At 40.4% G+C, this 15810-nt stretch overlaps 1 protein-coding gene across 4 annotated transcripts in view; it reads right to left on the bottom strand.

The window, feature by feature from the left end:
* dlg4a (discs, large homolog 4a (Drosophila)) overlaps positions 1-15810 on the bottom strand; it is a 60662-nt gene that overhangs the window by 26187 nt on the left and 18665 nt on the right. For 2 of the 4 annotated variants that reach the window (XM_005735446.2, XM_005735445.1), the window contains exon 2: positions 2032-2193. In XM_005735446.2, the coding sequence (XP_005735503.1) occupies positions 2032-2193 (162 nt within the window). Of the gene's footprint in view, positions 1-2031; positions 2194-14498; positions 14914-15810 lie in introns of those variants that run through there. The other 2 variants (XM_005735444.1, XM_005735443.2) reach the window with 2 other exon arrangements.

Raw genomic sequence — 15810 nt, 5'->3', positions numbered from 1 at the left:
GGCCACTTGAGGTTGGCTTCAAAAGAGAGCCGATCCCTAATAGACTCTCATGTTAAAATACCCAAATTTAGGCCGACATATACATGATTACATCTTGGCATAAAACGGTTTGCTCTCATTATTTTCTACCTCATTATAGTTGTACGGGCAATTGATTTTTATATAATTTACTCCTTAAAATCACACAAAGGCTTAAATTTAGGCATAATTAAGGTAGTGCTGCTTTGATATGTTGTTGTTAAGCCTGTACCAAAGTCACAAGTTTCCTATTGTAACAAATTATGGAAGCAAATATCTACCCAAGCTTAGCTCTTAACTCCCCTGCTCTTCCCTCTAGTCTAAATATGTTCATGTCCGGTTAAAAGAACAATACCAAGATGATGAGAGCTAAAATAACAAACATGGGTTTTCACACCTTCTTCACTACTCCTGGATGTTATTACCCTGTGTTATTCCTGCAGTATACAGTCTTATACCCATTTAAAATCTCTATCTAGACAAGTTTTTGTGCATTGTACCGAGTAAGGAACTTTTTCTAGTGTCTTGTACGACTTGACCTAACTCTCCAAAGCTACTGCGGTGGTTTTTAATTTGGCAGTGTTCCCATACAGAGCACCCTCCTCACAGCATCCTCAAGGAGAAATCTCCATGGCCACCAGAGCTCATGCTGAACATACAGCTGTATATTTTAAACAGCAGCAGACAACAATAACTCATCCTCTCCATTGTATTCCCTGGCGAGAAACTGATAACCCCTCCCTCCTCAAAGAACCCCCATCAAACTAAATAAATGCAGGCACTCTTAAGTTTTAATAGCAAGGGATGCTGTTAAATAACGCATGTGGGCATAGGAGACAGATCATTATTAAGTGGCCATTATAGCCTACACCTTTACATTTGTAGCTACACTAGGTATTTGCTAATGCACTCCTAGCAAAGCGCTCATATTCCTACTGATGTCAGCTGTATCGTTTGACTGTGTGACCGGCATCGCCTGTGCTGTTGGTGTCATTGCCTCCTTCTTTGTCATGAAGCTCTCAAAGACATTAAATACTGTATTGCAAAAAAGAATCGTAAGCATTTCCTTATTCTATACATTTGATTCTGTACCTGCAACTCCATCCGCCAGTCAAGCTATCTGCTGCCACCAAACTCAGAATGAGAGATTTTATTTCAATTTGTTGGATTTTTTTTGTTTGTTGCTGTCACACGGTATCATTTATTAAACCAAACCTATATCTGAATGCATTCTTTAATGTCTCAAGTGTTCGTATTACTACCTTAAAACTCTTAAATGCATCCTGTACATTGATTTTGAAGCTGTGCAAATTCATGTAAGTGCAAAATTGATCTGACCATTTAAGGTGCCAGGGGCCGTATCTATTCCCCATAAATGTATTACATTCCCATTACCATACTTAAGTTGACCATGATTCCAAAAAAGACAACACGACATCTTAAGAAAACCTATAATATATAGATAGTGTGCGTGTTTGTGCGTGTTTGAATTAAAAAGTTACCAGAAATCTAATAATCAGTGATATATACTGTTTTTTTCTTAGGGGGGTGTTAAACAATCTTCTTTAATAATAACAGCAATTTTCAAGCGTCTTCATCAAATATTATGAATTATAAATACAATTATCTGCTTCCACAGAACATACATTTAGCATAATTAGTACGTGTGTAATTAGGGTTTTTGAGCTGCACTGCAGGAAAAAAATAAATCTCTGATGCACTCAGATCGCAAAGTGGCTCACATGAAGTCATGTAAATGTGAAGTCAGAGTTATCTCACTGATGTTGCATTGAATATTCAGCACTGCAGTACATATATAATTGGCTGTGGAACGATGATGTGTGAAGCTCTCTGCAATATGCTCTCGAGCAAGGGTGTGCTTATTTTGGCACCGTGGGCTAACGGCGTCATTCCTAAGTGTTGACAGCTGAGTGCTTTGTGCTGTTGTAATAGTGTTGTGTATTGATTACCAATGCACATAAGCGAGTGTGTTTTGGAACGTGTGTATCCTACCTTGACAGGTGAGATATGCGTGTGTGGTGTGTAGCCATGGATCGCCTCCATGGCGGCGAGGTTTTTGTCACTCATATGAAGCATCTCTGCACTTTTCCCTTGAGCCAGATGTGCTGGACTGTGCTCCAAGGGGGGCGTCTCCTCATCCTGGTACCTGTACTTCTGCAGACACACACAGATACAGGCGAGGGTATTAGTCTCGCCAGGTCTTATGTAAAAGGAGCTCGATAACAGGTAAATCACAAACAGAATTTACCGCCACCTTTCGCTGGTTTCTGATCTTCTTACACATTATTATGTAAAAGACAGTCTACCTGTACAAAGAGCAGAGCGCAGTATTTCTACTAAAGAGGGATTTTTAGCTAAAAGCGGACAATCTATATGCAAATCTAGTTTATCACATAACATGTGTGACGCCCACAAGCGCAAATTGGACAAACGGAGGCCTCAAAATGTTTCCATTGTGCGTTGAGCAAAGCTAACGTCTTCCACAGCCACATGGAGCAACTGGAGCCGTGACTCATAGCGGCTCTGAAGTAGCCGATCATGCGGCTTCTTCCTAGTAACCTCACTCCCCTACCGATATCCCACACCTGGGCAGCCTGCCAGCAGCCCACTGTTTTAGCCACACATGGTAGGTTTCATTTTAGGCGTGATGACACAAAATCTGCACGCAGCAATTTTCCATCACAAGCACACGAGAACGTGGGCAGCATCACAGTGGATATCTGCTCGTCCTGCGGGTTAGAGCTCGCGGTTTCTGCATATCTGTACGCTGCTCCTGAAGCCTCGAAGGCTCACAGTGTACTACCGTGCTGCACTGCAGATGTGAAGCGGCCGATCTGAAAAATGGAAACATTTGGTGGGTCCTTCAGAATTTTGGCTGGTGGCCCGATTGCCAACCCTGCCACTATCCCCTTTCTCATTTATATATATATATATTTATTTATGTTTTGGAGGCAGACTGGAGAGAGAGGTGCATCACTGAGCTCTGTCTCAGACAGGCTGCCTAGCAACCAGAGCAGAGCAGAGATTGCAGTGCCACAGTTGGGGCTGCCAGCATCGGTCCTGGATCACATTACACTGAGACAGCAAGAAAGAGAGGGAGTGAAATAGAGATGAGGATAGAAGAGAAAGTGAGGGGGATGGTAAAAATGGGAAAAAAAGAAAGAAAAGCGAGCCCATCAACAGAAAACAGCAGCATGAAGGCAGGAAAGAAATGACTCGTTGTTGTTGCATAATTACAGGTTAATAAGCTGGAAGCCCTTTTTTTCTGTGCAAAGCGCTGAGTCTGATATTACTGCACTGTTGTATACATAGATTAACTATTATGTAACTGCATACCACCAACTACCTGCACACTGTAAGAGAACAGATTCAATTAAGTATGTGGCTCAACTGGGAGATATGGTCCATAATAAGATGCAAAATATTTCTCTGTTTTTAAAACTCATCCCAAGCAATATTACAATATTAAACTTGCATGCAAAAGCATAAAAAGAAAATACAACCCAGTAAAATATTATTATTATTTAGGTAATTGGATACTTTTAGCAGCTGTTAAATTAATATATCTTATTTTTTAAAAGAAGAAATGTCATGACGACGTAGCTATGATTAATGTAGCCTAGTTCTATGGAGCTACTGTGCTGCTGTCTATACTCACATATAGACAGCAGCATGTTTTTTAATGAAGCTGAATTCCCAGTAAAGCTGTTCTGATTTCCACTTTTTTTTCGTGTTTCTGTTGTTAGAAAACGGAGCAAGTATGAAATATGAAACAACACGTGAACTGGCAGCCAGTTAAAAAGCCGTCTTCAAGCAGCACCTCTGCACTGCTGAAATGCTCGTTTTTTTTTTCATCTGCCACCCTGACCACGACACTGTCTGACAAAAACACACAATTCAAGTCGCTGTTGCCACAGAGCAGAAGTAGAGAGAGCCGTATCTGTGGCAAGACATCACACTTTCTGGGCAATACTGGAGGCTCTCTTCTGCAGAAAGTAGCTAAGGTGCTTCTAATAACATCTGGGTCATGGTCATAACAAACAAATTAAGGCTGAGCCTCAAATACAGGCCAGAGGGAAACCAATCCCTTCCTGTTGTTACTGCATGTGCAATCCATCACTTACAATGTTTCTGTAAGAATTATGCACTTGGTTTAAGAATTTAAGGTCTGGTTCCAAATGATCGGTCTATGTGTTTAGGGAGATAACTGAGTGAAATTATTGATTTCAATAACCCACAGCTGCTCCAAATCTATAAATTCTGAAGCCACCTCTCTGCTTCAATTCCTGTCTCTTTAAATGCAGAATATACAGCAGAGCATCCTTGATATAAAAAAAAAGAGGATGGAGTCCCCGCAGCTCGGAAAATCAACGTAACTTACAAGGGGATGCACATAATCATGTAAATTACTTTGCATTTTTCATAATACGCCATAACTTGCTCATATTTTGTGTATGTACTGAATTTTCAAAAATTTGTAAAACCCGGAGGCAAACTATTATTACGTTTCTGTAATAACTGTAATAAAATCTGCTCTCATAAGAAGGTTTGCCGGGCGTGAAACCTTTTGTACTGTAAGCTTAGAAAGGTGCACTATAACGATTCTGCTACAGGCTTGCCACTAATATAAGCCTACTTCAAAAAAACGAAGGCAGTTGACTTAAATGGAGGCACTGGTAACTTATTATTATCTACTTATTTTTATGTGCATGAGAGCGAAGGAATCGTGGGAGAGAGCCCAAGAAGCAAAACAGCAAAGCTTGTGTCATGCTGGCAGCTTAAAAAAAATATGACAGTTTGTACCAAGCATTCCCAATACATTTACTACATCCCATGTAGAACAAATCAAAATATACTGACTATATTTGATCTATTTTCCTAGTCCTAATTGTGGTTAATTAAGTATTCTTAACTCCAACTGTATCAGTAAAGTCTTTTCGTCAAATAATATAAACCACTGATTTAAACCCTGGAAAGACAAGTATATTACATGAATCACCGCTCAGAGTAGCCCTGAGCTCTCTGGTCTTCACTTCCTCCCCCTTTCCTGCATGACCAGCCTTCACGCTGCCATGTTGCCTTCTGTCCCACTGGTGGGGGATGTGACATTAAACTCAAAGATATGTTACACAGTGTCCTTCTGGAGAGAGGTTTGGAGCATTTTTCTCTGACAAGCACACTGTGTGATTGTTAAAAATGACACAGGATTTGTTTATTTGGAAGAGGGGGAAGACAAATGATTGATTTGAACACTATGAATGATTTTGAAGCTGACTGAGCCTTGGTAAACATTTTAACAAAGCCAGCATGACTGAGGGGCGGGCGGCAGAGGGATTCTCAACAGCCACGGATCATCAAAGTTCTCCTATCCTTTCGGTTTTCCAGCTAGGTAAAGAGCCATCACTGAATTCACCTGTTATGCATATCACTACTGATTGGATGGTTTAATAACTAAAAGTACAAAGACAATAAAATTCTCCCTTTTTTTGTTGTGCGTTCCATCATTTACACTGTTTCTGTGAAAATTATGCACCTGTTTTTTGGTGTTAATATTGTAGCTCCTTCTGAACCATGTTACTGATATGTACATATGAACATTTTTTTTATTTATTAATAAAAATGCTTAATAATTTTTTATCGAGATTGAGAGAATGAATGAGCCCCTGCACCATCAGATATAATTGGCTTTTCCACACTTAGGCAGTGTGAGAGGAGGGCAGCTGTTTTTGGTTATTTGTTTGCTAGGGTTCAACAAGAACAGCTTGGAAAGTCCTAAAAGAAAAAAAAAGAAAAAGATTTCCACTCCGAAGCAGAAATCCCAGAATTTTATGTGTTTTTTTTCTTTGGTAATTCAGGTTTTGGGTTATTTGTTGTGCAAAAAAGCATTGTGACGGTGTCATTAATGCTATTTTCAATGAACAATAAATTCATTTGTCATCTCACAATTCAGAGGTTTGAAGGCGGCCATTATCAGCAAACAGTATAAAAAAAATAAACAAGTAATTAGCTAAGCCCACATCTGACACACATATAACTGCACCCGACCTTTTTGGATGCCCAGAGCATCAACATTGCCTGATAACAAAACAACCACGCACAGCTCGGTAGCAAAATGGTCATTTTCTAAATAATAGAGCACATCTCTGTCTGAGCCAGTCAAGCCAATCCAGTCTAAACTGGTTCTAGGTGCAGCTCCTCGGTTTGTCAACCGGCTGAAACAAGCTATTTCAGCTCCACTCACTTTAAAGTCACTCTGAAGGCAGCCAGCTTTTTTCTGATTGGCTGCCCCTCATAAATCAAAAGTTTGATGGCAGGTGGGTGGGGCTTTAGCTTGCACAACAACCATATTCGGGATAAATATCATATAATACCACTCAAAGAATTTAAAAATATTTGTTTTAATTTATTTGTTTGTTTGTTTTATATTCCAGTGATCATTAAAATTAAAGTTAGCTGCAAAATAACGTCCATAAATAGACTACTGGAGGCATTTCAAGATGACTGGCAACTTGCAAGACCTGCTTCTACGAGGATGGTGATTCTACAGAGCCAGGAAAATGTTTCATTTTTGAATGATTGTGATCACTTGCACATAAACCAACCTCTTTATCTGAGACTTTTTCCACAGTATATGCATGACAAAATGAGGTAACTTAAGGAAAAGCATCGCTGTTACCCTCTGGATTGTAATACACAGAATGCACTGACATCCACTGTCAAGAACACAAATACGTAAGAAGATATAATCTGTTTTCATAAACATAAATTCTCATTAGATCACTTAAATCGTTTTCTAACAGGCAGGGAGGTTTCCAAGGGCCTGCCTTACTTAAAGGTCATCGTTAGGAGAGCAGCATGAGTAGTATTTGCTTAAATTCTTGTACTATGTGTGAAGAATAATAATAATATTTAACGTTTAACAGAGTTCAGTTATTGTAGAGCAAATGTCAAATGCTGTCTGCCATCACATTACTTTGTAATTCAAGGACCAAGCATGAGCTTTTAAATTATTTTCATTAGGTAATGGAATGAAAGCTGACCTTACCCCTCAGGCATATAATTTACAACAAACTTATATGGTAAATGCATTTGATGTGGAAGACATTACAGGAACCATTAGAAGCTTTTCACTTGCAAATCTGTGTCAATTAAAGGTGAATGCTCATTTATTTACATGTCCTTTGATTCTTAGAAATCAACCCAGAGGGCTTTTTATTGAGTCTGTTTGGTACTGCAACGATATGACGTTTGGAAGCAGCACAACATATCTCATAAAAAGTAAATGTGTTTCTATTCAAATGAATTTGAAGATTTGTGTTTAAATACATAAAATGGCATAAAAATCAAAACACAAAGCCAAAGTTAAAACACTTAGATAGGAGCAACTGATTGTTTAAAACCTGACAGTTTAAAAAAATAATTAACAGTAATTATTTTTGGAAAAAATATGAATAATCAGAGTTTTTCCTGCCACAAAATTGGCCTGTGGTGTGATGACTAGGCAGGACAGCAGGATCAATTTGCATCCTATGAAAGTGATGAGGATGTGTTACCTCTTTTTGACCAAAATGTTCCTGTTATACATTTAACAACATAGATTATGCACAAATTCCCTGTGCTGAAACGCAGTCACCTGTGGTGATATTTAACTTTTTCTTTTGTTTATTCATCAGCTTTCATGTTGCAGTGACCATTTGCATTTAACTAAATCTGGATAGTTTTTCAAAATATAACTTCCCAAACAAGCGCCCGGAGGCTCTTTGAGATGACACAATGAACTGTACACTGTAGGTGGTAGAGATAATCTGAATGAATGAACGTGAAAAGGTAGAAAACCACATGTGCAAGGGAGGCAATATTCACAAATTAGATATCCCAGACAAATAAAACACTTGGACAATATTGCACTCACAGTCAATGAATGTTATACAAGTTTGGTATGGTTCAGCAGTGTTGTGTAGGGGGAAGAGAACAGCTTGGTCGTTTTTGCATTTCTAGTTAATTTTCATGCGTGGATCAAACATCAGCAAAACAAACATATATATAATTACTGATGATTCACTGACGCATAATGTTGGTCGACTAGACAAGAAATACACTTAGATTTGTAATTTTACCTCTGTTCACCAACACAGCTGATTTTAAACCCAGCAATCAAGATGTGATTGAATTGTAGACTCTCAGCTTTAAGTCAACGGGTTTAGCAAAAGTACTAAAATGACTGTTTAGGAATTACATCATGCCCTATTTTCAGAGGCTCAAAGGTAACTGGACAAACTAACATCATTTTAACTGTAAAGATCGCTTTTAATTATTGGATGATCCTGCAGCCAATGACTGCCTGGCATCTAAAACCATCAACATAGGTGGTTGTAGCTCAAGAGGTAGAGCAGGTCTTCTGCTAATTGAAAGGTTGATTGTTCAACTCCAAGCTACTCCAGTCTGCATGGGCAAGATTCGTCCATCAGAGTATGAATGTGTGTGAATGTTAGACAGAAAGCACTTACTTAGAAGAAGCATTGTAGGAATGGGTGAGCCAAGTTGCGCTTTGAGTGATCAGATAGAGTAGAAAAGTGTTCTTTGAGATGCTCTGCTGTCCCTTGAATTAAACCCGAAAGTCTGCACTTCAATTGCTTGTTGTGAAAACCGTAAAGTAAAAGTGTCTTTGACTTGGGGTTTAACTTTACTTCTTGCTCTTCCTTTGAAAAAAAGCAACAAAAAGTAATCACTGTGTTCTTCCCTTTCACACACTGTAAGTAGGCCACAGCTCTGCCTGGATATCGGTGAACAAACCCTCACACCAGCCCACTAGAATCTATCAACCACACTCACGTGGACTACTTACATTATCTTGAAAATCAGACTGATGATGTGGGTGAAATAACACTCATGGTGCCCAGCATCATCATTCACTGTCACTTTGACAGAGCGCAGAAAAGAGAGCAACATTTGCCTGTGACGGTCATGTGAACGTCCTCTTTTCCACTACAATCCATCAAGAAACAGTCACTGTTGCCTTCTCAGTTGATTTTCACTCCCAAGTGTCTTCACAAGAGCCAAACCTCAAACACAGCTTTCATCTCATTTGCATTATCACAATTGCTGTTGCCAGCCAACACCTACCAGTACAACACTTTTTTCGTGTATATGTGAGCCCCAGAAGACAGAAAATTCACTCATCTACTGCCAATGGTAACTTCAGACTATTCTCCAAGGTGTTTCAGCACAACACTTTGACGAGTGTTAGTATCCTGTAGCTATGCTGGCTTCCACAATAACAACAGACTTTTACATTTACCATGGGGCAGACTGCTTAAAGCTGTGCTGAGAAGGATGTTAATGTAAGAATCCATCAGTCCTAAATCAAAAAGTGGAGCTCCAACAAAGAGGAATATCCAATACCCCCACGGAGATGCTCTAGATTCACCCCCTCTTTACCCAAATTTAAGTCTACAGTTGTCGCCTTTGCAATGCTGAAAATTTGCATTAAGTACCAATCTAACTAATGGGCCGACAAAAATTTCAAAAGACAGAAAGACAAAGGGCAAAGAGTGAATATTTATTTAAGAATGCATAATTAAATTATTTATTATCATGATTTATTGATTTATTAGCATAATTGAATGAAAAGCAAGTGCAAACACATCTTCTGGGCTGAAATACGAAGGTGTTACACAGCGAGCAGCAACAGAAATGCATCCGCGTCGTCCCACAGGGAGATGATTTAAGTTCTGCCCTGAAGACCTATTCAAAATCAACATTTTAATCAAACAAATACTTTCAGCAGTACATGCTTCGAATCCCATTTTAACCACTGTAAAAAAACAGCCTTTTTTATATCAGAGTGGAACCGTTTGCTTGGCGAGCAAAAGGTTGCTGGTTAATGACTCAAATCTCCTTTTGCATTGCAGGAACAGCAGCTGGCATTAAAAACTGCTAAATCAAACATGCGGCGCTTCCTGCTGTGGGAACCCTCGTGGTAAGCAAGCAGCTGAAAGTAGTTTCCATATCACAATGAAACATAAAAGGCCATAAAACAACCTTAGCAGTTAGTTGGCGCACGTTTAGTGCGGTTTTAACTTTCCTCAAATCTCAGTCTTTTTGCTTGTTAATTTATGTTCGCGTTGATGCTAATAACATTCTGAATTTCCTGTCTGTGGGATGATTCATCATTGATAAAACCCACACAGATGCATCATCCTCAAACGCAATAATCAGATCAGAGTTACAGTATATGTTGCCATAGTGGGTGCTCGGCTGTGACACTTCTGCAAAGGGTTGGGCATGGGGGAGGGGGGGGGGGGGCATCGTGTCTGTCTAGAGCCTGCTTTCACTGGAACTTCACACTTATTTGTGAGGCAAGAAACACTTGCACGAGTCTGCAGTAGTAGGCCAGCTCATGTGAAATTTATCATTATGTAAATGGAAGTAAATGCAGACTGCTGAATTAATGCTTGGCATTAATGCACACAGGGAAACATCAAGATCAGACAGGGAGGGAAGGGAGAGCAAACATGCTCCCTCCTTTTGGCTTCGTGACACGTGAGGAAGCTAGAGTCAGAGCCTACAGCTGACTAGATTTCTGGTGGTCAGTGTGTGCAGGCAATGCAACGAGCAGAGCCTTGACAGCTTAAGTGCAACCCCGTGGATAAAAGGGTGTGTTGGATATTCGCTGCACTGAGAGGAGTACGTCATGCCATGCTACCCCTAATTAGCAATAAATAAATAAATAAACTGCTTTATCGTTTTTGCAAGTCTGCAGGTCAGACACAGCTCAGCAGTGATGATCGTTTCATCTCCTTTCACTTGGTCCACAGAAGCATGCACACACCATGTTTTTTGGGGGTTTTTTGGGGGTTTTTTGCTGACCACATGCGATTTCACGTATGGTGCACTTGTAATGGGGGTTGCAACATTAACCCTCACTCTCTGACTTGTCCACAAACACGATCATGCATGGAGAAGCCATTTTACCACAGTACTTCTTTAGAAATGAAAATGCAGCGATGGTAGATTTAAAAGTACCAACAATAAATATTGCAAATGAAGCGCCTCGATGAAATGCATTGATTTCTTAATGGCTTGCATAGAATAAAAAGCGTTACCTTGTTATACCACAATTCGAAAGTAAAGAGGCTTTTTAAATGGCTGAGCATCAAAAATAAATGTATTTCATGTTTAGTAGTTGGTAGTGATTCATTTTGGCTTTCGGAGACAAATGCTGAGCTTATTTACGTGCTTGTGCCTTCTGTGAATGTTTACTTCCTGGAGGGTAAAGCAACTCTGAATCTTTTTGCATTACAGCGAGGCTAAAAATGGATTTAATTTTAATGTTTGATGATGCATATCCATGTGCCAGATGCTCAGCGAGGTGAGTTTTTAATTTGTAATGTTCTGGTCCTTTTTGTGTTTGCCAATCAATAAAGTTAGCTTAAAAGTAAAATCAGTACCATTAACTGTAACAAGGGCCTCTACTGGTTAATCAAAGGCTCCGCCATCATTTTTGCATCTCTAACTCTGGTGACTGTTGCATTTGTAAAGTGCCATGTTGGTAAGCTTGAATATTAGAGCTGTTTAAATTAAAAACTGTATTGTCTACCACAATCCCATTAATGGGATGCAGTTTATGTTTATGAACAACAGCTTCCTCTTTTAGATTGTTCTTAGACTTTTATGTATTTTATATTATTTTTTATTTTTTGCATGACCTTGATAGGTGGACTCAGTAAGGTCAGTTTCAGAATAGGTTTAGTTTTCATACCATAAATGTGCCTCTCTCATAACACAGTGTGGTGTTTTGGCTCACATAAGCACATAAAGGAAATGGTTCAATCTTAGACCTGAGAAGAACTTTTGTACACTCCACTACAGTGATGGGAATCCTCAAGCTTATTGCTGAGCTCGGGCTCATTTCTCTGTAACAAAGAAGGCGACACAAACAGCAGAGTAAAATAGGTCAAATCCATAGGAAGAAGTGTATTTGCAAGACTATAAAAACAGGGACATTAAGCATGGTGAATGTGATATCAGTGCCCCAAATATATCCTCTCTGCTATCTCCTTTCTATAGAATTACTTCTGTGCATTTAAAATTTTGGGGGCTGGTAATGAATGACTTTTCTTTTTGTTTATTTTCCAATACAGACACAGTGGAAATTGATTATCGGGGTGAGCTGATTACAGACCTTGACACTGAGATGAAGGCGCGCTGATACCTGTGTCATAAATCATTCATTGCACTAACGCTCGATTTTAAAACTCTATTCTTTGGCCTGTTTACATTGCACGGGCTTTAGTAGAAGTACCGCTCCAGATTGTGGCTTAAAGACAAAGTGAGGCAGGCCGTCTTGACTGAATGTTGCTAGGCCATCAATGGCCATTAAGCATAAGAGAGCCCATTAAAGCACTGCTGAGTGCCTACAGCCATATAAAGACCTTTTTAATTAAGACACTGTATTCAAAATGACTGAGTGGATTTGTGCCGGGCATTGTTTAAGAACAAAGGTTATGCAAATACATCACCTTGAAAGCCCTTGGAAAACGACCGGTCATGTGGTAGCTAGTGTAACATAGAGGTTTATTGAGAGCAAAGGGTGCAAATACATGATATGAGGTAAAAAAAAAAAAATTGATCCAATACACTGTATATCCCAGAGATCCAAATTAAGCCCTACCTATAACAACTCCCCACGAGACTGCAACCGACTGGACACAAGCTGCTGGAGGGCTATTGAACCTGCATCTATACACTGTTTGCACATGAAAGAACAATGCTGAGGCTAGTCCTGAATGCACTGATGATTCCTGTGTTTTCCCCCAAAACAAGCCAGCTCCAACACAGTTACCAGTGGCATCATAGAGACAGCCTTACCAGAAAGTTCCCAAACAATCTCAACTAAAATAATTGCTTATAAATTACACTTGAAATGAAAAGAATCCCATGCTTAGAAGCCAGATCTATTAAAACAGAATTACTGTACAAGTGGCTTTAACTGAGTCATTAATCCCACCTGAAACCTGCTCTTTACGACAGAGTAAATGTTGTGTTGTGGAACTGCATTTCACTTGGATGGGCATGACTACAGAAGACGCAGCTTGAATCACTGGAAGAAGAATGTTGATGTGTTTTCCACCAGGAAGGTGTGGTTTTCCTGATGGAGATGCAGAGGAGGATATGAGCCAGGAGGGAGTGATGCATGGGGACAAATGGGATTATCTCTGCTAGTAAACTCAATACTGAGCACAGCAGGACCACCCTTTCAGAGACACGAAGAGGAAACACCCACGTAAAACCTCACCAGCTTTGCAGCAGACAAAATGTTCAAATAGTTGCAGGTAGTAGGATACGACGAAGATGTCGAGCTGTCTTATCTTCTAACCACAAACTAGGAAGTGAACTGGATTCTAGTGACAAGACAAAACACGAACCAAAACGTCAGCAGTGAATTTACAAACAATTAACTGGAGCTCTGTACACATGTACACATCATTTTGGCATGTGTAGCGACAATTACTGGCCAGAGCAGAGCGGTGTAGTCGGATTTGGCTTTGTAAAGCTAACAGATTAGTGTGCCATGTGGAGGGAAACTCTGAGCTGGCTGCAATACTAGAAACACCTGAAGTTGGGAGGGATGGAGGGAGGAAAATCTGGAAAATCAGAGAATCAGTGAATGAATGCCCAATGTCCTCTCTTTGGATTACACGTTCTCATCATGATGGAAAACAGACAAACACCAAAAAAAAAACATCCAAGAAAATAAAAACTGCCTGATTTTTCCTGATAAACAGCAAACATTACCCTCTGGGTCTGATTTAAGAACAGACTACTCTCCGTTCATGTTACCCTACTCCAAGCAGGCTCTGTTCTGTTGCAGCTTCCTCTAAAGATGAAGGCTACTTAAGTGGCCCTGAGCAATAAAGTGGTTTTTCCAAGGTCAAAAGCACAACATGCATCTTCCCTTGCTGGAATACAAAGTGAACCTGTGGTCAAGCCCTACCGTGACCTGCCCAATGGAGACGGAGGAGAAATACAGGAGGGAGCGATGCTCCATTCATTAAGCAGCATCAGACTGTGAATTTACGCTGAACAGCAGCTAACACTAAACACAACAGTGCTTGCCAGCGATGCCGTAGCATGCTATGTGTAAATTGAAATCGACCATCTGAGCACGAAAACCCCGACCACTCGGCGGTGCAAAGGTATTAAGATGTGAATAAGCTTGCTGGCTCAAGACATATGGCCAAGTCACTTCACTGCACTAATTACTATCGTGGATTTGCACTTGGAAGGGAAAAAAAAGCGCGGTTCAGATGGCTTTAACCCTCCCCCTCTGAAAAAAATTAAAAAAATAATTTAAAAAAAAGGAAAGCAAGCTAATTTCTCCCAGAGGCCTTTTGCTCGGTTTTGTGTCTGAACAAAGTGCATCCAGATAAGAGTCGCTGCTGCTGCAGCAGCCTTACCTTACACCCGAACATAAGAGACAGGGTCCGGTTGCTGCAGATGACCTTACACTGGCACATGACCGGAGAAAGACACTTTAAATTCCTGACAGGCAGAGACATCAGTCCGAAGCCCTCACACCAGGCAGACAGCACCAGAGCTCGTCGGTCCGCCGCCTCTCACTCAGAGCCACGGTGCAATTTAGACGAGAGCCGCGGAAGCTGGAGGGGGCGTGTGGGGCCGGTAGTACCCGTTAATGGGCGGGCTGCCCCGTTGAAGCGTGAGGTGTATTCCTGCTTTATTTGTTCGTTTATTTTTACATTTACTTTACGTTAACGTTTAACGAGTCGACTGCTGCCTGTACGTTGCCATATTGTCCAGAGGTTGAGCACAGCAAGCGTCACTCATAGCTATAGCGTCTCCCTCCCCACCAACCCCCCGCGTCTCTCTCTGTCCTCGCGCTTCCCTTGATTGAGCCGTAAAGTTTGGACGTAAAGCGCAGCAGGAATCTCACAGGAAATCCGCGCAGAGAGTGACGCGAGAGCGATTATCAATTATCCTTTGAGTCTGCGTGAAAATTGTAGTAGTAGTAGTGGAGTAGTATCGAAGCGAGAGCATTTTTTGATGCTACACAAACATCCTCGCTCTCCTCCACATGTAACACCGTGATTGCTGCGCCCCCCGATGGATCACCGGGAAAATGGCGTGTAGGCTGCTGTCCAAGGTGCTGAAATCCCTCAACTCAGGAGGAGGGATGCGAAACGTCTTCATTTCATTCATCAGCACACGGTGTTTGACCGTATCCCTCAAAGCACCCTGCTCACATGGTCAGCGATGTATGATCCTCACGTTAAGCAAACACATGCCCAGTCTTAAATGTCGTAATAGTGTAAAATAGTGACGTAAACTAGGACCGACAAGCTGAGACTCTCTTGCTGTTGTGTTAGTATTTATATGTGTCATTATTTTGGATTTTCTCAGCTATCACTGCGCATGATCTGGATGGTTGTCATAGGGAATAGTGCCACTTGTGCTAAACGGAAGTGCTGAAAGTGGGCCTTTATTTTTCGCTGGGCCTGTTCAGAACTAAAAAACAAAAAACAAACAAAACAAACAAACAAAAAATGAATCAACCTAAAGTTAAATCAATTTTAAAATTACTCTTGATTTTTTTAAAATAGTGTTTTCAAAATAAAATACAATAGCAATAAGTTATTGTCCTTTTTTCTTTCACACACACACACACACACACACACACACACACACACACACACACACACACACACACACACACACATACACACACACGGTTTTCTGGGTTTATTTCCTGTC

This window comes from Pundamilia nyererei, unplaced genomic scaffold (genome assembly GCF_000239375.1).
Source record: "Pundamilia nyererei isolate P.nyererei 1_Seehausen unplaced genomic scaffold, PunNye1.0 scaffold00064, whole genome shotgun sequence".
NCBI classification, from domain to species: Eukaryota; Metazoa; Chordata; class Actinopteri; order Cichliformes; family Cichlidae; genus Pundamilia; species Pundamilia nyererei.
This window is presented reverse-complemented; position numbering and strand designations above follow the sequence as displayed.